Source organism: Odocoileus virginianus, chromosome 10 (genome assembly GCF_023699985.2).
Source record: "Odocoileus virginianus isolate 20LAN1187 ecotype Illinois chromosome 10, Ovbor_1.2, whole genome shotgun sequence".
Taxonomy (NCBI): Eukaryota; Metazoa; Chordata; class Mammalia; order Artiodactyla; family Cervidae; genus Odocoileus; species Odocoileus virginianus.
The window spans coordinates 53,971,223-53,998,985 of record NC_069683.1 but is presented as its reverse complement, the minus strand read 5'-3'; the positions used below and the strand labels follow the sequence as shown (position 1 = coordinate 53,998,985).

The following is a 27,763-nucleotide window of genomic DNA, read 5'->3' as shown; positions in this document are numbered from 1 at the left end:
TTTTTAAGAGAATTTTTTATTTTAAAATGTAATTTTCAAACACGCTCTTCTGACCTTATGAAACAGAAGAGTTACGGTAGATAAAAGAGTAGAACCAGAATACTATTCATGTATTGTGAGGATCAGTCTTCCCTAAATGAAGGTCTACTTTTTTAATGGCTAATGAAAAACAAGAACTTTTAAAACTTTCTTGCAACAGACTCAACTAGGAAGGTATTAAAAACACAGCACATTTATTTAAACTGTTACTTTTGATAATTCATTGACTCATGACAGGTCAGTATCTTCATTCTATTACCTTATTGGGTACAGTCATTAGTGTTACATAAAACTTCATGTAAAATTAAACAGTTAAAAGTACAGTTAAGAACATAGTTGATCTGCATGAGAGGATTCACCATCATGTACCCTAGTACCTAATGTGGTTATTTTTTCTGTTTCCTGGGTCTCTCCAGCTTAGATTCATTTTCATTTCAGAGAATATAAAAGTGGCTCCATTGAGCTCTGGCCCATGAGGGCCCAGCCGCTGCACTATCAGTGTGTGTTGACCCAGTGGTACCTGTCCACCCGGTGCCCAGCAGCAGGCCTGTGACCTTTAGGGGTCTTATGCAACACGTGATAAGCATTTCCTAGGAGGCCCACCCGGCCATCCCTCATATTCTTTTTTCGGGGAATTTGGAACCAAGATTGAAAGGGCTGTTTCAAATTTTCAACCTGGGGAGAAAATAAAAAGGAACATGATGATTTTCTAATCATCTAATAAGCCAGCTTTAAGGATTAACTATAAACCCATAACTCACAAGTCTTAAAACTTTTAAAAGCATGGGAAATACAAACAAATAGAAGTCAAGTTAATTATCATCTTTGGAAAATTGACTTGATGGAGGTTATGAAATTAGTCACTTCATGTCTTTTAACAAAATTCTTTACTCCAACTAAAACTTTTAAAAACACATTTACTCAAATTAGTATATATTCTGTATTCTCCCCCATCCAACTCCCACCTCACTCAATCCAAAACCATTTAATCACAATCTCTGGGGCTGAGGTGTAGAAACACCCATGTTAAACATCCTAGATGGCCAATACAAATGTTTTGCAGACTACACTTTGGAAGGACATTGCTCTAAAATAACATAGCTGACTATAGATCTGATCCTTAGATGAAGATGATCTTTCTAAGGATCAGAATAGAATTAAGAGCAAATATTTAACTACATAATTTTAAACTTTTATACATATAGAGGCTTCCCTCCTAGCTCAGTTGGTAAAGAATCTGCCTGCAACACAGGAGACCCCAGTTCAATTCCTGGGTTGGGTATCCCCTAGAGAAGGGATAGGCTACCCACCCCAGGATTCCTGGGCTTCCGTTGTAGCTCAGCTGGTAAAGAATCCACCTGCAATGCGGGAGACCTGGGTTCGAACCCTGGGTTGGGAAGATCCCCTGGGGAAGGGAAAGGCTACCCCACTCCAGTATTCTGTCCTGGAGAATTCCATGGACTATGGAGTTGCAAAGAGTCAGACATGACTGAAAGACTTTCACTTTCACATATAGAACTAAATACAAACAATATATATAATTTAGAAAACTATAACAAGCTAGGGGGAAAAAATTTGCCAGTAATATGACAAGGGGTTCGAGGGATTGACCCTGTGTCTCTTACATCCCCTGCATTAGCAATTTCTTATGTCTCTTTAATTAACAGTTGGGTTCTTTACCACTAGCGCCACCTGGGAAGCCCCAAAAATATTCCTAACCTTTGAAAAGCCTATAACAACAACACATTAGGACCTCAAATGATAAATGGGTGAAGAAAAAATTCTTTAGACAGATAGTACCTACAACATTTAGGTACATGGAGTTTTTGTTTTAATATTTAATTTAATTAGTGATATATTTAATATTATAATAGTCAAAGCTATGTTTTCTCATGTAGTTATGTACGAATGTGAGAAATGGACAATAAAAACAACTGAGCACCGAAGTATTGATGCCTTCAAACAGTGGTGCTGGAGAAGACTCTTGAGAGTTCCTTGGACTGCAGGGAGATCAAGCCAGTCAATCCTAAGGAAATCAACCCTGAATATTCACTGGAAGGACAGATGCTGAAGCTAAAGCTCCAATACTTTGGCTACCTGATGCAAAGAACTGACTCATTGGAAAAGACCCTGATGCTGGGAAAGATTGAACACAGGAGGAAAAGGGGACGACAGAAGATGAGATGGGTGAATGGCATCACCAACTCAATGGACATGGGTTTGAGCAAGCTCAGGGAGATAGTGAAGGACAGGGAAGCTTGACATGCTGCAGTCCATGGGGTTGCAAAGAATCAGACACGACTGAGTGACAGAACATAATTAATAAAATGCTATTTTTCAAGAAGAATATCCAATCTTAGGGAAAATGATAAAACAAACACTTTCACATAGAGCTGGTGAGACTACAAATAAAGACATCTTTTTAGAAAGTACTTTGCTATGTGTTAACTTGTAAAACACCCATACTCAATGACCTAATAATTCCATGTCTGAGAATCAAACCTCTAGCAACAACTTAAGATTCAGACACCTCTGTAAAAATTAGCTTTTTAATACCACAACAATGTGAAAGCAACCTAGATGTTTGACAATAATTTGTTAGCTAAATAAACTATAAGGGAAGCAAGTGGTTTAAAGTGTTAAATATTTAAATTGCTTTAACATGCCCATACATAAGTGGTTAAGAAAACAAATTACATACAAAATGTCAGAGATTCTCCCTAAATCAGTGTTTTTTCAACTGTAAGTTGTCACCATTAGTGGGTCATAAAAATCAATTTAAGTGGTTGATTTTAATTTGTCAAAGATTTGAGGCATTGTGCCTAGTAAGGATAAGTATGTCATGAAGCCTATTTCCAATATATAGATATGCATATCTTCCTATGATCATGGTTGTGACTTAAAAAATAAAAAATTTTTGTTGGTTTTTTTTTTTTTTTGGAAAACTGATCTAGTGGTGGAGTCACAGATCTTTGATCATCCCTTAATATTCCAAATGTTCTACAGGTGGTATGTTATTTTCCATTGTCAATAACTACTAATTTTGATATCTGATTCTGAAGGAATTTAGGTGAAAGGAAATTTATATTGTGTTGTGCTTAGTCGCTCAGTCATGTCTGACACTTTGAGACCTGTGACTGCAGCCCGCCAGGCTCCTCTGTCCATGGGGATTCTCCAGGCAAGAGTACTGGAGTGGGCCGCCATGCCCTCCTCCAGGGGATCCTCCCAACCCAGGGACTGAAGCCAGGTCTCTGTTGCAGGCGGATTCTTTACCATCTGAGCCACGAGTGAAGCCCGAAAGAAAATTTATGTATGTTCAAATACTATACAGGAGAAATTCAACTAGAAAAGATGGTGTATATCCTGAGCACTCAGCCAAGTTGAGGGAATAGAGAGAAGAAAGAAAAAAATAAGAAAAGTTTTGCCAGAATATTATTATTGTGATTTCAATCTTCATAATTTGTTTTTCCATGTTTTCCAATTATTTGTTTCTTTGCTTTTACAGTGAGCCTACCCTTTTTAGATTTAAAATAGAAAAAAAAAAACAAAAAACAAAAAATTGGGCGTCCCTGGTGGCTCAGGGGTGAAGAATCTGCCTCCAGTGCAGGAGACACCCGTTCAATCCCTGATCTGAGAAGACCCCACATGCCTGGGGGCAGCTAAGCCCCTTCACCCCCACTGAGCCTATGCTCTAGAGCCTGGGAGCCACCACTGCTGAAGCCCAAACACTCTAGAGACTGTGCTCCGAAGCACGAGGAGAGACCGCAGTGAGGAGCCCACACCCCACTCCCAGCACGAGAGAAAAACCTGTGCAGCAACAAAGACCCGGCACAGATAAATAAATCAAAGTATATTTTAAAAAGAAGGGAAAAGTACAGAGGAGAAATGGAAACACTTTACCTGATAAATACTCTTTGGATTGCTGACTTTAGGAATTATCTGAGGTTCTTTGTTACAACTTTCTTCATCAGAGGAAGTGCTGGAGGAGTAGTCTAACGTGGCTCTGTTAACAGCATCACTAATTTGTTGGGATAATTCCCATTCCTCCCACCTGCCTTTGAAAGAAGCAATTGTAAATGGATGATTTTTCTCACCATACCTAAGAAAGAAAGGAAAATAAAGCATTCATTAGGGACTCAAATTCTCACAGGTTTTTATTTCTAAACTTTTCTGGAAACAGCTCAGTAACTTATAAGAAGAGTTACTTGAAAAAAAAAAAAAAAACACAACAAATTGTTAGAATTAGGCCAAGACGGTGGAGACCCTGAGCTTACCTCCTCTCATGAGCACACCAAGATTACAACTATTTAGACAGCAATTATTGATGAGAGACTGAACTCTAACAGAAAAGATCTTCTACAATTAAAGTTATAAAGAAGGAACCACAATAAGACAGGTAAGAGGAGTGGAGTATAGTTCAGACACATACCTGCAGGTGGGCAACACACAAACAGAGATAATGATAGAGGTTCTCCTGAAGAGTATTCAGTGGGTGAGCCCCACATCACACTCCCCAGACCAGAGCCAACCCCAGGAAGATGAGCCCCCAGAATGTTTGGCTTTGAAGGACAAGGGGCTTACTTTCTGGAGAGCCAGATGGCTGTGGGAAATAGAGACACTGCTCTCAAAAGGCCCACACAAAATTTCACATGCGCTGGGACCCAGGGCAGAGGCAGAAATTCGAAAGGAACCTGCGTCAGACCCACCTGCTGATCTTGGAGAGCCTCCCGTAGACGCAGGAGGCCCTGGAGCTCACCCTGGGGACACAGAAACTGGCAACAGCCATTCCGAGGAGCTTGTTCCACCATATGAACACTGGTGCTGACGAGTGCCATTTTGAAATCCTCCCTCTAGCTGACTAGTACTAGGACTCAGACCCACCCACTAGCCCGTCAGCACCAGTGCTGAGTAGCCTCGGGCCAAACAACTAGCCAGGTGGGGAAACAGTCCCACCTACTATCAGCCACACTGCCCTAAGACCCCCTGAGCCCACAGCGGCCCCAGAATACTACACGGTCCACCAGAGGGCCCAGCACCTGGCCCCCACACACCAGTGCACACAGCCAGGGCCCTGGAAGCAGAGACCGAAGACCCAGCTCTGCCTACCAGTGTTCTAGAACCAACCTCAAGGCCTCCTGACCCCTGGGCCCACCTGACAACGAGCCAGCACCAACCTGGGGGCCAATTTCACACACCAGTGGACATCCTCAAGACCCCTGGGCCCTGGCCTCACCCACCAATGGGCAGACACCAGCCCTAGGACCACCACAGGCCCACAGCCTACCATGACAGGACCAAGAGCACCCACCAGCAGGCTAACACCAGCTCCAGGATCTCCTGGGCCCAGGCCCCACCTACCAGCAGGTCAACACTGGCTCCGAGACACCTTGGATCCCTCAGTCAGCCAATCAGATATCTAGCCCCACCCACCAATGGGCCAAATCAAGCTTTGGAACACCCTGGACCCTGTAGCTGGCTATCTCAGGGTGCCAGCTAAATCCAGGACCCCCAGGGTCCTGCACTCAGAAATCTCAAGACACAGCTCCACCCACCAAATGAGCTAGCACTAGCCCCAGGGCACCCTGGGACCCTGGGGCCCCGTCCCCACCTCCTAAACCCCCATCAACAGCCTGACACCAGTTCTGAGTCCCTTGCAGCAAGAGAACTCAGGGCCTGGTTCTGCCTGACGGTAGGTCAGCACCAGCCCTAGGATCTGGCTACACTCTTCAGCAGGTGGGCACCAGCCCCAGGATCCCTTGGGCCTTAATCCTGCCTACCAGCAGGTGGATACCACTTCTGGCATTCCTTGGGACCCTCATCCAGCAGCCCCAAGACACAATCCCACCCACCAGTGGGCTGACACCAGCTTTGTGATCCCCAGGCCCTGCAGCCAGAGACCCCGAGACACAGCTCTGCCCACCAGTGAGCCAGTACTAAGCCCCAGCACCCTCTCAACCATAAGCCACCCACCAGCAGGCCAATGCCAGCTTTAGGACATCTTGAACCCCCTCAGCCAGCCACTGTGGGATCCAGCCCTACTCATCAATGAGCCAGCACCAGCCGTGGGACACTCCAGAACCCACAACCAGTTGTATCAGAAAGCAACCCCACCCACCAACAGGCTGACTTTAAAATTAGAAACTTCAGCCCTGCAACCACCATCACCTCTACCCCCCAGCACCAGAAGCCAACTCTGCCCATCAGTGAGCGAGCACTAGGCCCGGGAGCCCCTTCCTCAGGGTTCCACCGACAACTGCCTCGACTCAACCCTGCAAACCACCAGCTGGCAGCCTCCATACAAGGCAGGGCCTGGCAACCAACCAGACCAGGGGCCAGCCACACCTACCAGACCACCCACAGTAGTTAGCCCACCACAGCATAAAGGCCCACATGAGGGCACCCCTAGAGCACACAGCTCTGGTAACCAGAGGGGAGAGCACTGCTGGGATGCCCTGGGTGTCTCCTACAAAAGGCTACTTCTCCAAAGTCAGGAAATGCTACCAACCAACCAGATACATAGAAATAAAAACAAATTAGGCCACAAATGAGGGAAGAAAGGAACATGTTCCAAATGAAGGAACAGGATAAAACCCAAGAAGTTAAGTGGAGAAAGGCAATCTACCCAATAAAAAGTTCAAGGTAAAGATCATAAAGATAAACAAAGAACTTGGGAGAAGAATGGGGGAAAATAGTGAGAAGTTGGGAGAAGAATGGAGGAAAATAGTGAAAAGTTAAAAAAGAGTTAGGAGATATACAGAAGAATCAAACAGAGCAGAACACAATAACTGAAATGAAAATATGCTAGAGGGACTCAGCAGTAGACTGGGTGACACAGAGGAACAGATCAGTAAGTTGAAAGACAGATTAATAGAAATCACTGAACCTGAACAGAAAAAAGGAATAAAAAGAAATTAGGATACTTTAAGAGATGTCTGGAACACCACCAAGCACACTAATATTTGCATTAGAAAAGAAAAGAAAAGGGTCAGAGGACGTATTTGAAGACATAATAGCTGAAAACTTCCTTACCTGGGAGACAAAACAGACATCCAGGTCCAGGAAGCATACAGTCTCAAACAGAATCAACCCAAGGAGAACCACACCAAGATACATTGTTATTAAAATGGCAAAGACAGAGAATATTAAAAGCAAGGAAAATGCAACAAGTTGCATATAAGGGAATCCCCATAAGGCTATCAGCATACTTTTCAGCAGAAACTGCAGACCAGAAGAGTATCATGTAGTATATTTAAAGTGATGAAATGGAGAAATTATGGCCAAGAATACACCACATGGCAAAGTTTACTATCAGATTTGAAAAAGAGATCAAAAGTTTTACAGACAAGCAAAAGCTACAAGAGTTCAGCACCACCAAACCAGTTTTGCAAGAAATGTTAAAAAGGGACTTCTCTAAGTGAAAAAGGAAAACCACAACTAGAAACATGAAAATTACAAAAGAAAAGAGCTTATTGGTTAGAGGAAAATATACACTAAAAGCAGCAAGATCAACCACATACAAAGTTAATAGGAAGGCTAAAAGACAAAAGTAGTAAAATTGCCTAGACCTGCAGTAAGTAATTAAAGGATACATGAAACAATTAGATGTAAAATATGGTATCAAAAACAGTAAGCATGAGAGAGGAGGAGTAAAAGTGAAGGATTGTTAAAATGCATTTAAAATTAAGAGATCAGCAACTTAAACAATCACATTTATACACACACACACATTTTTTAAAAAGCAATGGAATTCCAGAAAAGCATCTACTTCTGTTTCATTGACTATGCTAAAGCCTTTGTGTGGATCACAACAAACTGTGGAATATTCTTAAAGAGATGGGAATACCAGATCAACTTACCTGTATCCTGAGAAACCTGTTGCAGGTCAAGAAGCAACAGTTAGGACCTTACATGGAACAATTGACTGGTTCAAAATTGGGAAAGGAGTACAACAAGGCTGTATATTGTCACCCTGTTTATTTAAATTATATGCAGGTTACATCATGCGAAACACTGGACTGGATGAGTTACAAGCTGGAATCAAGATTGCTGGGAGAAATATCAACAACCTCAGATATACAGATGATACCACCCTAATAGCAGAAAGTGAAGAGGATCTAAAGAGGCTCTTGATGAGGATGAGGAGGAGAGTGAGAAAGCTGGCTTAAAATTCAACATTAAAAAACAAAGATTATGGCATCTGGTCCCATCACTTCACGGCATACAGAAGGGGAAAAAGTGGGAGCAGTGACAGATTTTCTCTTCCTGAGTTCCAAAATAACTGCAGATGGTGACTGTAGCCATGAAAACAGAAGATGCTTGCTTCTTGGAAGGAAGACTAAGACAAATCTAAACAGCATATTAAAAAGCAAAGATATCACTTTGCCAACAAAGGTCTGTATAATCAAAGCTATGGTTTTTCCAGTAGTCATGTATAGATGTGAAAGCAGACCATAAGGAAGGCTGAGCACCAAAGAATTGATGCTTTGGAATTGTGGTACTGGAGAAGACTCTTGAGAATCCCTTGGATACCAGGGAGATCAAACCAGTCAATCCTAAAGGAAATCAACCCTGACTATTCATTGGAAGGACTGATGATGAAGCTGAAACTCCAATACTTTTGCCACCTGATGCAAACAGCTGACTCATTGGAAAAGACTCTGATGCTGGGAAAAATTGAAAACAAAAGGAGAAGAGGGTGGCAGAGGATGAGATGGCTGGATAGCAGCACCAATTCACAAACTTGAACTTGGACATGAACTTGGGCAAATTTCCAGGAGATGGTGAGGGAAACAAGGAGGCCTGGTATGCTGCAGTCCATGCGGTCACAAAGAAACAGACACTACTTAGAGACAACAAAAATACACATAAAATACATATTGCTACGTATAAACCTCATGGAAACCAAAAATCAAAATCTATAATAGATACACACACAAAAAAAGAAATCTAAACATCATCCAAACATAATTTGAAGATAGTTAACTAACAAGGGAAGAGAACAAAAAGAACAAAATGAATTACAAAAACACCAAAACAATTGATAAAAAGACTGTAAGTACCAATCAATAATTACTTTTAATGTAACAGGAATAAGTGTTCTAAAGACAGAGTGAAGATACAAAAATAATACCCATATATATGCTATCTACAAGAAACTCACTTTAGACCTAAAGGCATACAGACTGAAAGTGAGATATAAAGAAGTATACCACATAAATAGAAATGGAAAGAAAGCCATGGTAGCAATATTTACACCAGAAAAAGTAGACTCTAAGACAAAGTAGACTTTAAAACAAAGACTGTAGCAACAAAGGAGAACATTATGTAATGATCAAGGATCGATCCAAGAAATGTAATTATAAATATATATGCACCCAACATAGGAGCATCTAAATTTGTAAGCTAATATTAACAGAGGTAAAGGGAGAAATTGACAGTAACACATAATATTAGGAGACTTTAACACCCCACTTATATCAGTGAACAGATCGTACAGACAGAAAAATCAAGAAAGAAACACTAGCCTTAAACTGACATAATAGACCAAATGGACTTAATAGATACCTACAGGCCTTCCATCCAAAAGCCATAGAATACATGTTCAAGTGTATATGGAACATTCTCTGGGACAGACCACATGCTAGGCCACAAATCTGTTCTCAGTACATTTAAGAAGATTGAAATCATATTGACCATCTTTTCTGATCACAATGCTATGAAACTAGAAGTTGCTATGAGAAAACTGCAAAAAACACAAATACATGAAGGCTAAACAATATACTTCTAGACAACCAATGGATCACTGAAGAAATCAAAGAGAAAATTCAAAAAATACCTATAGACAAATAAAAACAAAAACACAATGATCCAAAAATCTATGTGATGCTGCAAAAGTAGTCCTAAGAGAAATTTATAGTGATACAAGCCTACCTCAGGAAATAAGAAAAATCTCAAGCAACATAACCTTACACCTAAAGGAACTTTAAGAAAAACAAAGCCCAAAGTTAGTAGAAGGAAAGAAATTATAAATATCAGAGCAGAAATGAAACAGAGACAAAAACAGTAAAAAAAAAAAAAAAAAAAAAATGAAACTAAGAGCTGGTTCCTTGAAAAGATAAATTGATAAACCTTTAGCCAAATTCATCAAGAAAAAAGGAGACAGCCCAAATCTATAAAATCAGAAATAAAAAGTTACTAACAATACCGAATTACAAAGATTGTAAAGAGAGATTACCATGACTATAGTAATCTATATGCAAATAAAATGGACAACCTATAAGAAACAAATTCATAGAAACGTACAGTCTCCCAATCCTGAATCAGAAGGAAATAGAAAATATGAACAGACCAATTACAAGTAATGAAATTGAATCAGTAATGGAAAAAATACTCCCAAGAAACAAAATTCCAGAACCAGACAGCTTCACAGGTGAGTTCTAACAAACATTTAGAGAAGAATGAACATCTATTCTTCTTAAATTATTTCCAAAAATTTGCAGAGGAAGGAACACTTCCAAACTCATTTTATGAGGCCACATCACCATGATACCAAAACCAGACAAAGATATCACAGGAAAAAAATTACAGGGTCAGTATCATTGATGAACAGAGATGCAAATCAATGGAAGAGAATAGAGAGCCCAGAAATAAACCCATGCATCTATGGTTAATTAATCTATGACAAGGAGGCACGAATATCCAACAGGGAAAAGACAGTCTCTTCAATAAGTGGTGCTGAGAAAATACAACAGCTACTTATAAAGAATGAAATTAGAAGGAGTTGCTCATGCCATTACAAAAATAAACTCAAAATGGATCATAAACCTATATGTAAGACTGCAAACCATAAAAACTCTTAGAAGATAGCATAGGCAGAACTCTGATATAAATTGTAGCAATATTTTCTGGATGTCTCCTAAGGCAAAGACGACAAAAACAAATGGTACCCAATTAAATTTAAAAGCTTTTGCACAGCAATGGAAACCACCAACAAAAAGATTACCTACTGAATGGAAAAAAAATTTGCAAATATAACTGATAAGGGGTTACTATCCACAAGTATAGACAACTCATACAACTTTATATCCAAAAAAATTCATTTCAAATTTTAATTCAAAATTTATTTCAAAATTTAATATCAAAAAATTTAATTGCCCACCTAAAAATGGACCCGAATAGGCATTTTTCCAAATAAGACATACAAATAGCTAACGGGCACATAAAGAGATGCTTGTATTATTTAAAGAAATGCAAATCAAAACAATGAGACATTACCTCACACTTGTCAGAACGGCTATCATTAAAATGTCTACAAATATCAAATGTTGATGAGAACATGGAGGAAAAGGACCCCTTGTACGTATTGGTGGGAATATAAATTGGGGCAGCCACTATGGAATATGGAGATTCCTCAGACTAAAAGTAAGATTACCATATGATCCAGCAACTCAACTCCTGGTTATATATCGAGAAAAAGTACAGTCATTAATTTGAAAAGATGCATGTACCCCAGTGTTCAGAGCAGCACTATTTACAATAGCCAAGACATGGAAGTGACACAAATGTCCATCAATAGATGAATGGATAAAAGATGTGGTATATGTACACACTAGAGTACTACTCAGCCATAAAAAAGAATGAAACTCTGCCATTTGCAGCAACATGGATAGACCCAGAGAAGACTGTGCTGAGTGAAATAAATCAGAGAAAAGTCAAACACTGCATGATATTATTTATAGGTAGACTCTAAAAAAAATTAAATATATGTATATAGCAAAAAAACTGACTCAATGGATGCAGAAAACTATTGGTTACCAGTAGAAAAGAGGGAAGTGAGAAGGGGCAAGGTAGGGGTAGGTACAGACTACTATGTATAAAATATAATATATTGTACAACACAGGGAATATAGCCAATATTTTACAATAACTTTAAATGGGGGTATAATCTGTAAAAAACAACAACTTTGAATTACTATGAAGTATACCTGAAACTAATATAATTTTGTACATCAACTATAGTTTAAGACAACAAATTGAATGGCTTGTCAACAAAGCAAATTGAGAGACATTATGACCTTCTGCTACTATACTGTCATAATTGGTGGAGGTCAAGGATTCTGTAAAAGCTTTCTAGGAATTAGCTAAGGTAAAGACAGACTAACTTCTTTTGATTCAACTAATGGACTGACTTGCTGATGATAGATAATTCCTCTTTCCCCTTGATACTGCCTAAAATGCTTGGACTTCATGCAATTGGCAATAGGATGCCAAGTTTAAAATCAAATTTCAAATACTATGGAAAAATTTTTGTACTTCCCACTCCATCCACCCTAAAATGAAGCCTGTATTGTCTGATATAGCTTGCATCTAGTCTTAACAGGCTTGTGCCCTCATTGCTAATCCAGGGATTTGTAGCATCACCTTTCACAAAGATGCATAGGCTAAATAACCTAAGGTTCCCAAGAGTCATAGACCACACAAACTGGCTCCAATAAGATTACTCACCGGCAGCACACTTCAAAGGGATCTACCCATATGGTCATCTCCTTTGGAAGTCCCAGGTGAGAAAAATCCACATTACTCTCAGCACAAGCCCTTTCTAGAATAGGATCTTTATTCTGATTATTGTTTATCCTGATACACCTTTAAAAACGAAAAGGGAAACGACGTGGTGATAGTTGGAGAATCATGCTGCTGGCAAGGGTTTCTAATACACCTGGCTCCCACCTCACTCCCATCTTCCCTCAACTCCTTCATCACCCCTCGGAAGTTTTACGGTAAGAGTAAAATATCACATTTTTACATAACAACTCAGAATATGGATTCCATTACTAAATCACACAATTAGTTCACCAAATGTGCTCAGTCGTGTCCAACTCTTTGTGGCTCCATGGATTGTAGCCCACCATGCTCCTCTGTCCATGGGATTTCCCAGGCAAGGACACTGGAGTGGGTTCACATTTCCTGCTCCAGGGGATCTTCCTGACCCAGGGATCAAACCCTCGTCTCGAGTCTCCTGCATTGGCAGGTGGATTCTTTACCACCAGAGCTCCCTGGGAAAACTAAAGGTTCTCTGTATATACTTCACAGTAAACACAAATTAGAAATTGTTTAATCCACCTCGTACAAGGAGGTTTGCTCTATAGTTTTCAAACTGTGCTATCATCTACTGCTCTCCTCTTTTCAAGCCCAAGTTCAAACAAGTAAATTTTCATTATTTACAGGCGGCCAACAGTCATTGCAGGTGGTAGCTGCAATGCAAGCCAGCATTGCTGGCTTGTTACTGGCCTTTGCCATGCATACCACATCCTAGCTCTCACCTGAAGGCTTGCCCTTTAGAAGGGTGATCAGAGTGCCAGTGACTTCTGTATGTTTCAAACAAGATTGTCATCAGCTTTTCTGCAAAGTCTTCTATTTGCTGTTTATTCAGTTTATCATGTTTTTTCACTAATCTTGTTACAAAGAAGACTGTTGTTGCTATTTCATCTCTCATGATTCAAGAAGAGCCTATAAGGAGGTCTGAAACCATTGAAAGGAAGCAAGAAGAAATTAAACGGAAACAAGGGTCTAACTTATTATCAGCATGTAATTACCATTTGGAACTTTTATATATGTACCTTAAATTTAAAACAGAAGTTACTTGCTAGTCCTTAATGAACTTAAAAAAGCACATCAATACTATCAACAAAACAGCCAAGCAAACCAATTCCTCAACTAACCTTTAATGATTCTCAAAGAAAAAAAAATTTTAAATACTGTAATATACTTAAACAAATGATTATGCAAATTAAATGTTTTTAAAGTCCAGACCCAGGAGAGTAAGTTACACCAAGCACTACTGTTTAAAAACATATTTACAAAGAGCAAAAACATTTCAGGATATAGTCATTCCTAAAATGTGGCTTTCAGGTTGCACACTCAAAAGGTAAGATTAACCAAATATATATTATTATACTTGCCAGCGAAAGATCTTTAGCCCAGCAGAAAGGGGGCCAGAGTCAGAAGCCACTCTCACCACACCTGGTTTGTCAGGTCCAGCCTGCAGTTTATATAAACCTGGGTTCTGAGGCCGGATAGGCTTTCTTCACCTTACACAGCTGCTGCCCTTCAGGATAACTGACAGCTCTTTCCAGGTCCCCATCAAATTGCTCCTTGGCATACACAGAGGATATTCGTTACGTAAAGCGTTTAAAGATTTTTCAAACTGGATTTCTATCTTCTGTTTTGCTATCAAAGTCCCATCTTTTATGACATAAATGAGAATCAATCCTTCTCCTTCCAAATTCTAAGAGCCTACATTCCATATTTTTGTCTCTCATTTTGTCTCTCATAATTGTCAACATATTAACGCATTTTGTCTTGGATCTTTTTTAAAATTAAATACAACTTTCTTTGAACAGTCATTGTGTTGACTCCACACATTTTTCACTGTAAAATAAGTGGGAAAGACCTCAAAGTATATCTAGTCTTACTAGTTCTCAAAGGGTAGGTCACTGATCACCTGATTTGGACCCGCTGAGCTGCCTGTTAAAAATGCAGATTTCAGGGCTTTATCCCAGATCCACTGAATCAGTACCTCTAAAGGCAGGTCTGGGAATCAGTATTTAACAAGTTCCCCCTGGTGATTCTTATACCCACTGAATTTAAGAACCATTACACCCTGAATATGTCTTTAACACCCATGGTAAGTGGTCATTCAGGTTCTTTGTCAGTGAAAAAAGAGTTTTCTCTTACAAGGAAGCAGATTTCTTTTCCAAAAAAGCCCCAAATGCCAGGCAGTCCCTCTTCTTGAGAAGCTACATCCACCTCTTTTGATTCTCTATTTGTACAGTCTAGTTTTTCCCTCTGGAACCATACAGATTTTATCTAATTCTCCACCACAGGAAGACACTCCAAATACTAGCTATTGAGCCTCCCCTGAGCCGCCTCGTTAGGGAGAGCACTAACCATTCTTAGTTTTTCAGTAGTTCTTCCCGTAGACGTGTTACCCAGACATTTCACCACTCACATCTGGGTGAGTTTCAGGTGCGTCAGTAATCCTCTTCTAAAGGCTGGAGCCCAGAATCCCGCACAGTGCTCCAAGTGTACTCTGCCATAATGGAATAGAATGGACTGATACCTTGCTCTGACACCCGTGTGTCTAGAACACAGCCTCAGCTGGCATTTGCCTTCGTGGTAGCGCCATCACGTCTCTGCTTCACGCTGAACTACTAACAGCCAAGCAGTCTTTTTCACTAATGCTATTGTTTTGTCACATCTTTCTCTCCTACACGATATAATGTTTAAGAATATGAGCTTTAAGAACTGAGTAGAAATTTTTTCAAAGAGAGAATACAGGATGGCCAACAGGTGTACGAAAAGATGTTCATCAGAGCTAATCATCAGGGGAATGCAAATCAAAACTACAGTGAGTTACTTCACAACTATCAGAATGGCTATCATCAAAAAGAACACAAATAAATGTTGATGAGGATGTGGGAAAAAAAGGGGAACACTTGTACACTGTTGGTGGGAATGTAAATTGATGTGGAAAACAGTATGGAGGTTTCTCAAAACACTAAAAATACAACTACCATATGACCCAGAAATTCTGCTCCTGGCTATATTTTTAAAAAATCAAAAATATTAATTTGAAGAGATAATATGCACCCCAATGTTCAAAGCAGCACTATTTACAATTGCCAAGACATGGAAGCACTTAAGTGTCCATCAATTGATGAATAGATAAAGATGTCACACACACACACACACACACACACACACACACACACTTGAATATTACTCAGTTATTTAAAAAAAAAAAAGAAGCAGAACTTTGCTACTTGCAGCAACATGGGTAGACTTGGAGGGCAGATAAAGACAAGCACTGTGTGATATAACTTATATGTGGAAGCTAAAAAATACAACAAACGAGTGAATACACAAAAAAAGCAGCAGACTAGTGAGGTGGGTGGAAGAGGCAATTTAAGGGTGGGAGAGTTGGGGGGCACAAACCACTGGGTGTAAGACAGGCTCAAGGATATATTGTACAACACAGGGAATCTAGCCAATATTTTGTAATAACTGTAAATGGAAAGTAATCTTTTAAAAATGTATTAAAATATTTATTTTTTAAAAAATAAATTAAAAAATAATGGGCTTGGAGTCAGGCAGACCTGGGTATAAACTGCAACTTTACAACTCACTATGCACGTAACCCTGGGCAACTTGATTAACTTCTCAAACTTTGTTTCCTGAAATGAACAATAGCGACCTCATAGGGTTGTTAGTGAGATTACAACTAATAATCTTTTTTTTTTTTTTTTCATTTATTTTTATTAGTTGGAGGCTAATTACTTTACAACATTGCAGTGGTTTTTGTCATACATTGACATGAATCAGCCATGGATTTACATGTATTCCCCATCCCGATCCCCCCTCCCACCTCCCCCTCCACCCGATCCCTCTGGGTCTTCCCAGTGCACCAGGTCCGAGCACTTGTCTCATGCATCCAACCTGGGCTGGTGATCTGTTTCACCCTAGATAATATACATGTTTCGATGCTGTTCTCTTGAAACATCCCACCCTCGCCTTCTCCCACAGAGTCCACAAGTCTGTTCTATACATCTGTCTCTTTTTCTGTTTTGGATATAGGGTTATCGTTACCATCTTTCTAAATTCCATATATATGTGTTATATATATATATACTGTAATGGTCTTTATCTTTCTGGCTTACTTCACTCTGTATAATGGGCTTGTTTCATCCATCTCATTAGAACTGATTCAAATGAATTCTCTTTAATGGCTGAGTAATATTCCATGGTGTATATGTACCACAGCTTCCTTATCCATTCGTCTGCTGATGGGCATCTAGGTTGCTTCCATGTCCTGGCTATTATAAACAGTGCTGCAGTGAACACTGTGGTGCACGTGTCTCTTTCAGATCTGGTTTCCTCGGTGTGTATGCCCAGAAGTGGAGATCGAAAACTCCCAGATGGAGGTGCCGGGGATTGAACCTGGGGCCTCGTGCATGCTAAGCACGCCCTCTACCACTGAGCTACACCCCCGATAACTAATAATCTTTTGTATTGGAGCATCTTGTCTAGGGCCTACCTAGCAGTTGTTAGAGGAAGGCAGTGCAGCAGAGTAGTTAAGAAATAAGTTACAAAATCAAGCGTCATGAGATTGACTCCCAGTCCTCTAGCTGACTAGAAACCTGGAGCAGTTTCTTAACTTCTATAATTTAAAAAAATCTTTATAAAAAGGTGGGTAAGCCGTGTGTACCTAAGGCCTTGGAATCAGACTGCCAGATGTGGATCCTAGCTGAATTTACTGGATATAGTAAGTGCTCAAAAGTGCCTTTCTTATCATTAAATATGTTGATTTATTTATTAAATCATGTTAATCAACTTTATTTTTTAAAAAGTTATTCCTTGCCCAAAGGGTGGCCTGCAATCATTGACTGGCTGGTGTGAGGGGAAAAAAACCTGGCCCTCCTGCCTCAGTGAGCAACAACTCTGAAAAGCCATCTCATCTCCAGAGCTCCCATAAGATAGGCAGAGGCCTCAACAACAACCAGATCACTGACCCTACTCTCCCTCTTCCCAATCCTCTCACTCCCTTATGGGTGTATCTCTCAACAAAACTCCCCAATAAACCTTCTGCATGAAACTCCCCATCGCAGATTCTATTTCTAAGAAGCTCAGTCTAAGACAGTTTGTATCAGGAATGTTTAAGGAAGCAGACTCTAAAATGGGATTTGAGGAGTAGGTTACAAACCTGCTGGCTGGAATAAAAACCTTATCCTTGGTGGTAGCAGAATATGACTCCAGGCATGCTGGTGTGGTATGATTGTTACAAACCTCGCCAGTGATGAACTGAGATGGAATACAGATAGTAGGAGGTGCATTGGCTATTGTAATATCTTTGATGCTGAAGAGATATGCGAAATGATAATATAAGGACTGTGGAAACAGATGTTTAAACACTTTGATGTCTAGTAAAAACATGATTTAATAAGATTTGTTCAGTTCGATTCAGTGAGTATTTAAGTGGTGCTAGTGGTAGAGAACCCACCTGCCAAAGCAGGAGACATAAGAGACGCGGGTTCGATCCCTGGGTCGGGAAATTCCCCTGGAGAAGAGAATGGCAACCCATTCCAGTATTCTTGCCTGGAGAATCCCATGGATAGAGGAGCCTGGTGGGCTACAGTCCATGATTTGCAAAGAGTCAAACACAACTGAGTGACTAACACTTCATTTCACTATAAACTGGGAACATATAAAGGTGAGACTAGTCCTTCCATTTCTACAGTATATTAGTTACTTCAGCTGCCATGATGTGTTATTCATTCCCCTTGCTGTACTTGGAATCACCTGAATATCTTTTTAAAAATACAGATGCCTAGCTCCTACCCCTAGATATTCTGATTTAACTGATATGGAGTGCCGCCTGGGGCATCAGGATTCTTTAAAAATCTCCAAGTGATTCTAACTGGCAGCCAAGTTGGAATATCATTAAGATAGATCTCTCCTAGCTATCAAGGAGATTTTAGCTTTATTTAACACTTTTTTTTTTTTTTAACACTTTTGAATGCTTAGTAATGCCTTAAGCTTAACAAAGATTATTATGCCAAATTTGCATCATTTATTCTCATCGTTTCTAGTCTTTGCTGAGATAACTTTCGCAAGGTTTTTTTTTAACTTAGAGGTGACAGAATTGAATATCAGGATGGCTACTCATACATATATTGCTGAAATAAAATGTGCTTCAGAACCAAAAGTAACCTATGTATTAGCACATACTCAAATTTTTCCTTTTCAAATGGTTTGGATTGCATTTACAATATTAAAACGGTATTGAATAATTCTTCTATTATTTCACGTTCCCGGATGACATGCCATTCTCTTGCACGCTGAGTTGGTGAAAGACATTAACTGATGAAGTTTTGAATCGTTTCCTTGCATTATTTTCTGCAACAGGTCCAGGCAGGCCTTGGAAGTTATGAATAGAACAGTAGGGCAACAATGTACTTAGATTTCAGGAAAGAACAATCAAATAGAAACTAAACATCTCGCAAGACTTCCTTCAGTTACTTGTTTATGATGATCTTAAACACCATATTTAAACCACCTCCTACGCATTAATGACAACTATACTTTCTGTTATAACTAACATTTACTCTGTGCTTTCGGTAACTATCTACTGACAATCCACTACATATTAGCACTGCTACACTGCTGTGGGCTTAAAAAAATTTCAACGTTCAACAGGTTTGTTTTCTAGAGAAAGAAATCACCCAAGACCATTTGGATGCAGAGCTTGAGAAATGGAATACTCAAAAATTACTTCAAGATTCAAGCATTAGTGACCAAGACAGTAATGTTATCATTGAAATAACTGAGTTCAGCAGAATAACCCAGAAAAAAAGAACAATGGTTGGTTCAGAATGAGGTCTGCTGAGTTTCTTTACAGCAATTAAATACACAAATAGTAATGTCCATTGAAAAGGTACTAGAATTTATTGGAAGGTTCAGCCTGGGCAAGCCTAAGGCAACTTCATATTTAAGTGGAATAGAAAATAGCTATTGAATTTTGAAGACAAAAATGTCAGCTCTCTCATTATTTTTGTGTAATGTCTAAAATTCCCACTATCAGATGTTCATTCCTTTGATTTAGATACTGTCTTTCCAGGATTTCCAGATGAGTTACCCATAGTAGAGGGGGCTTCTCAGGAAGCTCAAATGGTAAAGAATTTGCTTGCAATGCCGGAGACCTGGGTTCGATCCCTGGGTCAGGAAGATCCCTTGGAGAAGCGAATGGCAACCCACTCCAGTGTTCTTGCCTGGAGAATCCCATGAACAGAGGAGCTGGCGGGCTACAGTCCATGGGTTCACAAAGAGTCGGACACAACTGAGCAACAAACATACACACATTCATAGCAGAACAAAAGAATTGTGTTCCACCTGGCAAAGTTTGGGAGAGCAGAGAAAGCCTGGAGGAGGCACCACAGAAAATGGCAGTTACGTGAGGTTTCTGGTCATACAGTCTAAGGATGAAGAACAGAAGAAAAGAGAGCATCAGAGACAGATTTTACCTTATTAGGCCTGAAACTCAAACAGTTTAAAACATGAAAATAACCCAAAAGATCTTCTAGAATAACAGTTTCCAGAATCACATTTCTTCATTTTAACATGAGGGAATTCAACTCCCATGCTACGGTATCTTCAAGCCCCAAGGTTCACCAACAAAGATTTATCTTGAAATCTGTCTTCCTAGTTTTAGCTAAACTTCAGCTATAAAATAAAACTATTTGTGCATATAAGTTTTCAAATAGGCAAAATAATTTTAAAATATCATCTAAATTGGACAAAAAATTGATTGGACTTTCCATGTCATAGCTAGTAGCCTTTATAATCGGACCTCTGATTTTCATCAGCTTCCCTTCCTTAAATTGAAAATTACATCCATAGACTCATCCAGCTGTTTGCAAAGGCACATCATTGCTAATGACGGAAAAAATACAGTTGCTTTAGCAAAACTCCCACTCAAGCAGAAAGTGCATTTTTTGGTAAGGGCAACTAAATAGCACCATTTTTTAAAGCAGTGAACTAGCCTACAACCCACACAGCAAGTCACTCCTGTTAAATTTGAATTACATACAAGGGAAGTCACATTAATTGTGGAAATGAAATTGCATATGCTAAAATGTTATCTAATAAAAATCTGCAGTCATGTAATGTTCATTTGAACCCAAAAGAAATTAAGTTTAGAGCTGCCTAATCCACTAATAAGTGAAACTCATTTACTGATCAACTAAATGAACCTTAAACTATATGCTACTTCTTTTTGATTAAGTTACCTACAAGTGTTTTATTTACCACAAGCCTTTTTCCTACTTTATTTGTATTTTCCATGTGCATGATGAAGCACACATAATGGTTAAGTGGCATAGTCCTGGAGGGCACAAAAATGTCTGTATCACAAAAATGTCTGTAGCCTGCCAGGCTTCTCTGTCCACAAGAGTCTCTGTATCATGCATCAAGTTGGAAACCAAGTCAGCCCACTAAAAATAATTCAGGGTGTAAGAAATTGTATAGACAAGATTCTGTGCTAATATAATAAATGTGTGTTATACAGAACAGCATTCTCTAATACTGCATTAGCCAAAAAGTTCATTTGGGTTTTTCCATAAGATATTATAATAAACTGCTGCATTCATTGCAATATTAATTGCAACATTATAATTACAGAATGATTTCAAAACTGAATTTGAGTATTGATTAATAATACTATCTTACTAATGGAAGATACAAATTGTAGAGTGAATACATTAAGTGCAAAGAGTTAGAAAAGGGAAATACCAAAATTAACTAAAAGCACCAGGAAAGATTTTACCCAGGAAGTGGAAGCTAAGCTTGAGATTTAAATCAGCAGTAGATGAGCTAAGAGAAGGACAATATGAACTTTACTAAATGTCAGCAAGATGAAATCCTTAAGATATATTCCATGTCTGCAAAGGAAATAAAGACAATAAATGTTATGTAATTCTTAAAAACTAAAGGATATAAATTCTACCTGGAAAAAAAAGACTTAAGTACCAAATGTGGGGAGTAGAAACAAAAACAAGAATAAGTAGACATAGAGTGATGCTTAAGAGAATCATACTTGAAAGCATTTTCCTTCTTGTAAACAATTAACAAGATAGCCAATTTCCCCTTTTGGTTTCACAGAACTCTTAAAGAGAATAGACTTTCTTCAGCTGTCCACTCTGTTTACTTGTTAGCTATACTGAATCCCTAGAATTGTCAAGTTATTTCTAAAAATCTTGAAAATCTACCTGAGGTGGGTTTTGGGGGGTTTTTTGGTTTTGTTTTGTTTAGTTTTTGAGAGGTGACAGAGATCAATCAGTGGTGAAGAGCAGTCAGGAAAGTTAATCTGTTTACTAATAGCCTAGAGAAGTTCATTGCCCTTTGAAAGTCCCACTGAATCAAGCCCTGAAGTAACCTTCTGGTGGAGCCAGTGGTCATCCTCTGCCCTCTGGCTAATTCCACTGACAAACTTTATGATGTGGTGGTGTCAAGGCAGCAGTTTCCTTTGAATTCATATGCATCTATGACCCTGTTTGAAACAGCTTGACTTTTGTGAGAGTCCGCTCTTCTGCTTCTCTTGTGGACCAACCTTCCTCAAGGTTTATTTCCGCCTGCCAGCCCCTAAATAGGAAATGGACGCTCTCAAAGTTGGGTCCTGAGCCTTTCACTTTCCTCATTCTATTCTCTATTCAAGAAAAGCACATTACTGGAACTTCCCAGGGGTCCAGTGGCTAAGACTCTGCACTCCCAATACCTGGCACAGCCAAATTTAAAAAGAAGAAAACAATTTTAGCAAGTTTTTTTAAAAAAGCACATTGCTGAAGTCCACCTACTCCTGAGTGAGCCACAGCACGCGCTGGAGATTCAGTGAAAAATAAGACAACATACCTCTCTTGGCGATCTAATTTATCCTCATAACTTCAACTACTACAGCTTCAGAAAAACTACTAAATTTCTCCTTTCAGTTCTGGTCTTTTTCCAGAGTTCCACCTCCAAATAACCCAACTCCATCACAATATCCTTCCATTACTTACAACTATACACACCTAAACCTAAAATACCTCATAATTCTCCTCTAAGTAGATCTGCCTGCCAACATCTACTTGTCACTGAAACCTGGAGGTTGATTCTGTCCTCTCTTTCTTCACTCTAACTAGTCACCAAAGCCCTGTGAAGCCTCCCTTCACAAAGCCTCTCTCATTCAGACCGTATGTTCTATGTGACTCTATGCCTGGGCTATTAAAATAATCTCATAAATGGACCTTCAGTCTCCTCTGTCTCTCCCTCTTCTAATCTATGTCACTTTATTAATCTCCATAAAACAACATGTCATGTAAGTCATAGGTACCTCTGACAGAAGAATAAGATTAAAATTCCCTGGCCAGATACCTAGAGTCCTCCAAGATCTATCTCCTACTTAACTCCTCTCTGATCTTATTACTATTTCCCCAATGGGGATACAATCCCCAATGCTCTCCCATCCACCATGTGTATTACTGTCTCCACACATTTGCTTGTGTTTTTTTCTTCATAAGTTGCTCCTACTACCAAGAGCATCCTCTCCATCTTCTCCCTTTATCTATGTCCTACTTTTCCTTCTTAGACCCATATTTCCCACACAGCCTTCTCTGTGTGCCAGTCGTTGGTGTTTTTCTTCTTTCCTTTTTCCTAAATGCTTGGCAACAACAAAGCTTACATTAGTATTCAGGAGTCTTGAAACACCTATTAATCTAACTATCTTAGTACTTAAGATCATTATATATTATATAAGTATATAAATAATACACAACTTATTATATTGTATATATTAATAAAATTAATATACTATCACTACCTTAATTACATATTGTAGAAATTATCTATCTTTCTATTAATAGACCATAGATCCCTAGATTGTGTTCTATAAAGATGATAAATATGCAACAAGCTTGCTCCTGCTGCTAAGTCATAACCAAGAGTTCAAGCAACTCTAATTATAAAGCTTATATTTTAGATTGTTTCTGATTTACTAAAAGATAAATCAATTTAACATTTTCATATAGAAGGCAACAGTATTGATTAATCAATAAACAGAAACTGAAGATAATCAAGAATCTGGTGCACTCTTACTAATGAGAGTACAATGAAATGCAATCAGAAGTATAAAATTAGAAAAGTTGCTGGCAGTTCATTTTAGCTTGAAAAAAATCTCCTCTCATAATTAAACAGATTCACTGATTTTTAGTTCTTCAAAGGCACCACACTGACTTCAATCTAGTCTTGCTTCAACAAATAAACTAGTTCTCATTTATAGTATCATGAATATTAATAAAATATTCTAATAGTTATTGATCTATATAGAAATCGAAACATGGTTTTCTATTTCTTCAAAGAAAATGTACCCTTTAAAAAAACAGGTTTAAAAAGAAGCTGCTAAACTCCAATCATTTCTCCTCAGTCTGATTGTTCACGTCTTCCTGCCTGACAAAAGCTATGGAGGACTTCCTGGGTGGTCCAGTAGTTAAGAATCCACCTGCCAATGCAGGGGACCCTGGTTCAATCCCTGGTCCAGGGGGATTCCACATACCACGGGGCTACTGGCTGTTGAGCCACAGCTCCTGAAGCCCATGCTCTGCAACAAGAGAAGCCAATGCACTGCAGCCTGAGAGCAGCCCCCCGCTCACCACAGATAGAGAAAACCTCAATGCAGCAAGGGCAACCCAGCGGAGCCAAACATTTTTTAAAAATTAAATGAAAAGAAAAAAGCTATGGAAGTTAGAAAATGTCCAGGCAGCAATTTGTGTATGCTGAAAGCAGTGCATAAGCTTTCACCATCTTTTGTAATTCCCAGCTCTCATCACTCTAGTTTTTATTTCAGAGTGGTAAGTTTAGCCAATATAATAAACTTGCTAAAGCAGGACGTGTTTGTTTTCTACACTCTTCTTGCTTTCCTCCTAACAACCAATCTCACCTCCTTTCTTTAGTGCACCGTCCCCATCTCCCTAATCACCAAATGCCCAGAAATCAAATACAACAGTAAACAAGCCCCTGAATAGTACCTTCCTGGTACTGTATAAAACAAATGCAATCTTCTGTTTGGGCATTTAAAAACACCACAAGCATTCTTACTTAGATTAAATCATGGATCTCCCTGGTCTCCAGGCATGTCTAGACATGAACCATAAAGGGAATGAGATCCTTGGAGTTTCTCTAGTAACTGCAGGCCAAACCAACAGCAACCCTAAGAACAAGCATTCTTTTTTTTTTTAAGCAAAACTAACCCACACACATTTTGTTAGGTTATTTTTTTAGTTGCACTACCTACAAAATAAACTGCATTTTAAATGTTTGATTTCAGTAGGCAATGCATATTGATGACTTTTACATATGAATTTTCTCCTTTTTTATCATCTTTGAAGAAAAGTTTTAAAAATCTAAATTTCAAGGCATCTACCTGCAACCACTGCCTTGGATGGCAGCAATTCAGCTCAGGTAAGACATGTAAGATGCAGCTAATAATCATAAAATATCAATAAGGAAGAGGTATTAAATATTGTATTGGGTAAAAATGACTAACAATTTGAAAGAATTGCCTTTGTATCCACGTCCTAACCAAGACTTATAAGATTGCATATGGTTAATGGAATGGAAGCTATTTTATTTATATATGTATATTTAACTAGAAAGTACAAATTGAACTCTACAGTTATCTCTAGAGAGTTTAGAGGTTAGCTAACTCTGATTACAGCATGTTGCCTGATAATGGCTTGGTATACTATACATGTTAAAGGCTTATGAAGCATTTATGTAATGTATTCAATAACGTCATGCTCTCCCAAAGATATGATGAATACAAATCACTGTTAGTTGTAAATAACCTGCCTTTTGCAATTTAACAGGTTAATTTTTACAATTAACATTTTCTGTATTGTACATTTTATACCTTAGTTTCTTGCTTTTCACTTTGGTATACACAGAGCAAATGATGCATTTAACAAAAAAAAAGTACTGTTTTTCATATTCAAAGATAATGCTATAACTTACTCAAATTCATCCTTTAGAAGATGTTCTTCAGGTGTTTTAAGAATGTGAGTTTGGAAAGTGTGTTGAATGATATAGATCATCTGGGCCTATCCATGTTGAGTGGCATCTGTTGAGACCACTTGCTGGGTTTAGGGAATCAGCCTATAGCTAGGGAGTTTTCCTTTGTGGACAATCACTTAGAATTAAGATATTTGGGTTAATAATGAGTACTCCATCCTGGGTGCATAAAGATCAAAGGGAGGGCTACTTCCAGTTGAGCCCTAGAAAGTGTGTAATCAAACAATATTCTTTATTCTCTCCTGATTCATGCACTGAAAAAAACAAAGGGAAGGAGTAACTAAGGGAAAGAATTATTAGTAGAGGTCTCCCAGAAATCCTCACTATCCTCTTCGCTCAGTCTACTCCAAATGCACACATAAACACATCTACATCCTCAAATGTGGAACTGGGAGAATAAGAAAATGCAACTGGTCACAAAACACCGTCTTCCTTCCACAGCCCTCACCCTGAACGTCCAAAACGACGCTGGCTTCAAGGACCTACTCTAGTACCACCCCCTCCATGCCACTTCCCTAACCGATTATAGTTCTCCTTCATGGCCCACCCCGCTCACTTCTATTTCTACGCCCCCCCTTGGGCATTTACTAGGCACTGTTTTGTATAGTAAATAATGTGTGTTCATTTTGTGTTACCATCTAGGTTGTACATAGGGAGGGTGGAACGACCCTAGGGGCTGAACATATAGCAGGGATTGAAATAAACAATGTACCAGAAGTAGGCATAGTTTTGCCTAAAGTTGACCCGGGCTCGACTCCTGGGTTGGGAAGATGCCCTGGAGAAGGAAATGGCAACCCACTCCAGTATTTTTGCCTGGAGAATCGCATGGACTGTAGCCTGTCAGACTTCTCTGTCCATGGGGTCGCAAGAGTTGGACGCGACCTAGCGACTAACCACCAAAGCTGACCTAGAGGGTACGAAACTTCGGCCTCGACCTTAAGAGGACCACCCTCCGATCTAACGAGCTGGCCAGCTCCCTCTCTTGACTAAAACAAGACCTGGCTCCCACCCCCACGGAATGGCCCTCCGACAGTGTGAGAGCACCCAACGGGAACACAAGAGGGCGGATGCGACCTCACGGGCACTCCTCAGGCATCTTACGGGCCACGCGGGCCAACCGCTCTTCAGAAACCTGGAGCCAACCAGCTGATACTCCAGCAAGCCGTTTTCCCTGACGGGGATGGGTTTTGAAAACTGGGAGGAGGGCCTGGGGTTTCTTGGGGGCGGGGAGGGGGGGGGGTTGGAGAGAAGGAGCTCCTCGTCCCTCCCGATAGATGAGGAAAAACAACTTCCCAAGATCCGCGCGTCCCGGTCCGGGGCCTCGTCCCGACCGGCGCCCGCCCCCCGCCCCGGCAGGCGGCGTCCTCCCCGCCCCCACCCGCCCCTCCCCCACCCGGCCCCCACGCGCCCGCCCCGCCCCCTCCACCCGCGGGGCTCCGAGGGCGGTTGGTCGGCCACGGCCACGGTCACTTGGCCACTCGGAGCGGCGGGGCGCACGGGGTCGAAAGAGCCGGCTCGAAGGGTTGGGGCCCAGAACTGAAGAGAAGTTTCCTGGGGCTGGCCGGGCCCGGCTGAGGGAGGTGGGAGCCGGCCCGAGGAGAGCGGAGGGGAAAGGGAAGGGAAGGAAGGGAACCTGAGAGGCAGAGCCCCGGGAGGCGGGGAGACTGCGGGCCGGGGACGCGGGGTCGGGCGCTCGGTGGTCCAGGTGGGGCCAGCCGGCCGGGCGCCCCCGGGAGTCACCTGGGCCTGGGGTGGGGGCCGAACCCGCGGGCGGCAGGTTCCCGCTGGAGCTCTGCCCGCCGGCCTCGCCAAGGGTGCCCGGCACGTCCGGCGGGGGCCCCGCGCAGCCCCACGGGCCGAGCGAGAGTCGCTGGGGGGCGACTCGGAGGCGACCTCTCGGGACCCGCGTCCTGGGCCTCGCGCCCCGGCAGTGTCGGGTGTCGCCCCCGGGGAAATGTGGGGTCGCGGCGGGCCCGATCCCTCCCGCCGCCTGCTCGGGGACACTGCGTCGGCGCTGCGAACCGTCTGAGAGCTTCGAGCTCGCGGGCGCCCGGTGCTCGGTTTGTAGGCAGTG

At 40.5% G+C, this 27,763-nt stretch overlaps 1 protein-coding gene and 1 non-coding gene across 4 annotated transcripts; both read right to left on the bottom strand.

The window, feature by feature from the left end:
• Nucleotides 1-26,822, bottom strand: BTG4 (BTG anti-proliferation factor 4). 3 transcript variants are annotated; one of them, XM_020882244.2, is made up of 7 exons: nucleotides 25,633-26,822; nucleotides 14,986-15,127; nucleotides 13,998-14,189; nucleotides 13,359-13,557; nucleotides 12,544-12,681; nucleotides 3,940-4,138; nucleotides 1-714 (listed from the first exon to the last, which is right to left on the bottom strand). In XM_020882244.2, exons 4-7 carry the CDS (start codon nucleotides 13,529-13,531, stop codon nucleotides 535-537), a joined length of 690 nt encoding a protein of 229 aa, XP_020737903.1. In that variant the 5' UTR covers nucleotides 13,532-13,557; nucleotides 13,998-14,189; nucleotides 14,986-15,127; nucleotides 25,633-26,822; the 3' UTR covers nucleotides 1-534. The 3 variants fall into 3 exon arrangements, with proteins under 3 accessions (XP_020737903.1, XP_020737905.1, XP_020737906.1); XM_020882246.2 differs by lacking the exon at nucleotides 25,633-26,822 and having other exon boundaries at nucleotides 14,986-15,756; XM_020882247.2 differs by lacking the exons at nucleotides 13,998-14,189; nucleotides 25,633-26,822 and having other exon boundaries at nucleotides 14,986-15,759.
• On the bottom strand, nucleotides 17,014-17,085 carry TRNAA-AGC (transfer RNA alanine (anticodon AGC)). Its single transcript has one exon. It is a non-coding gene; the product is annotated as a tRNA-Ala (tRNA).
• Nucleotides 26,823-27,763: the final 941 nt, after the last annotated feature.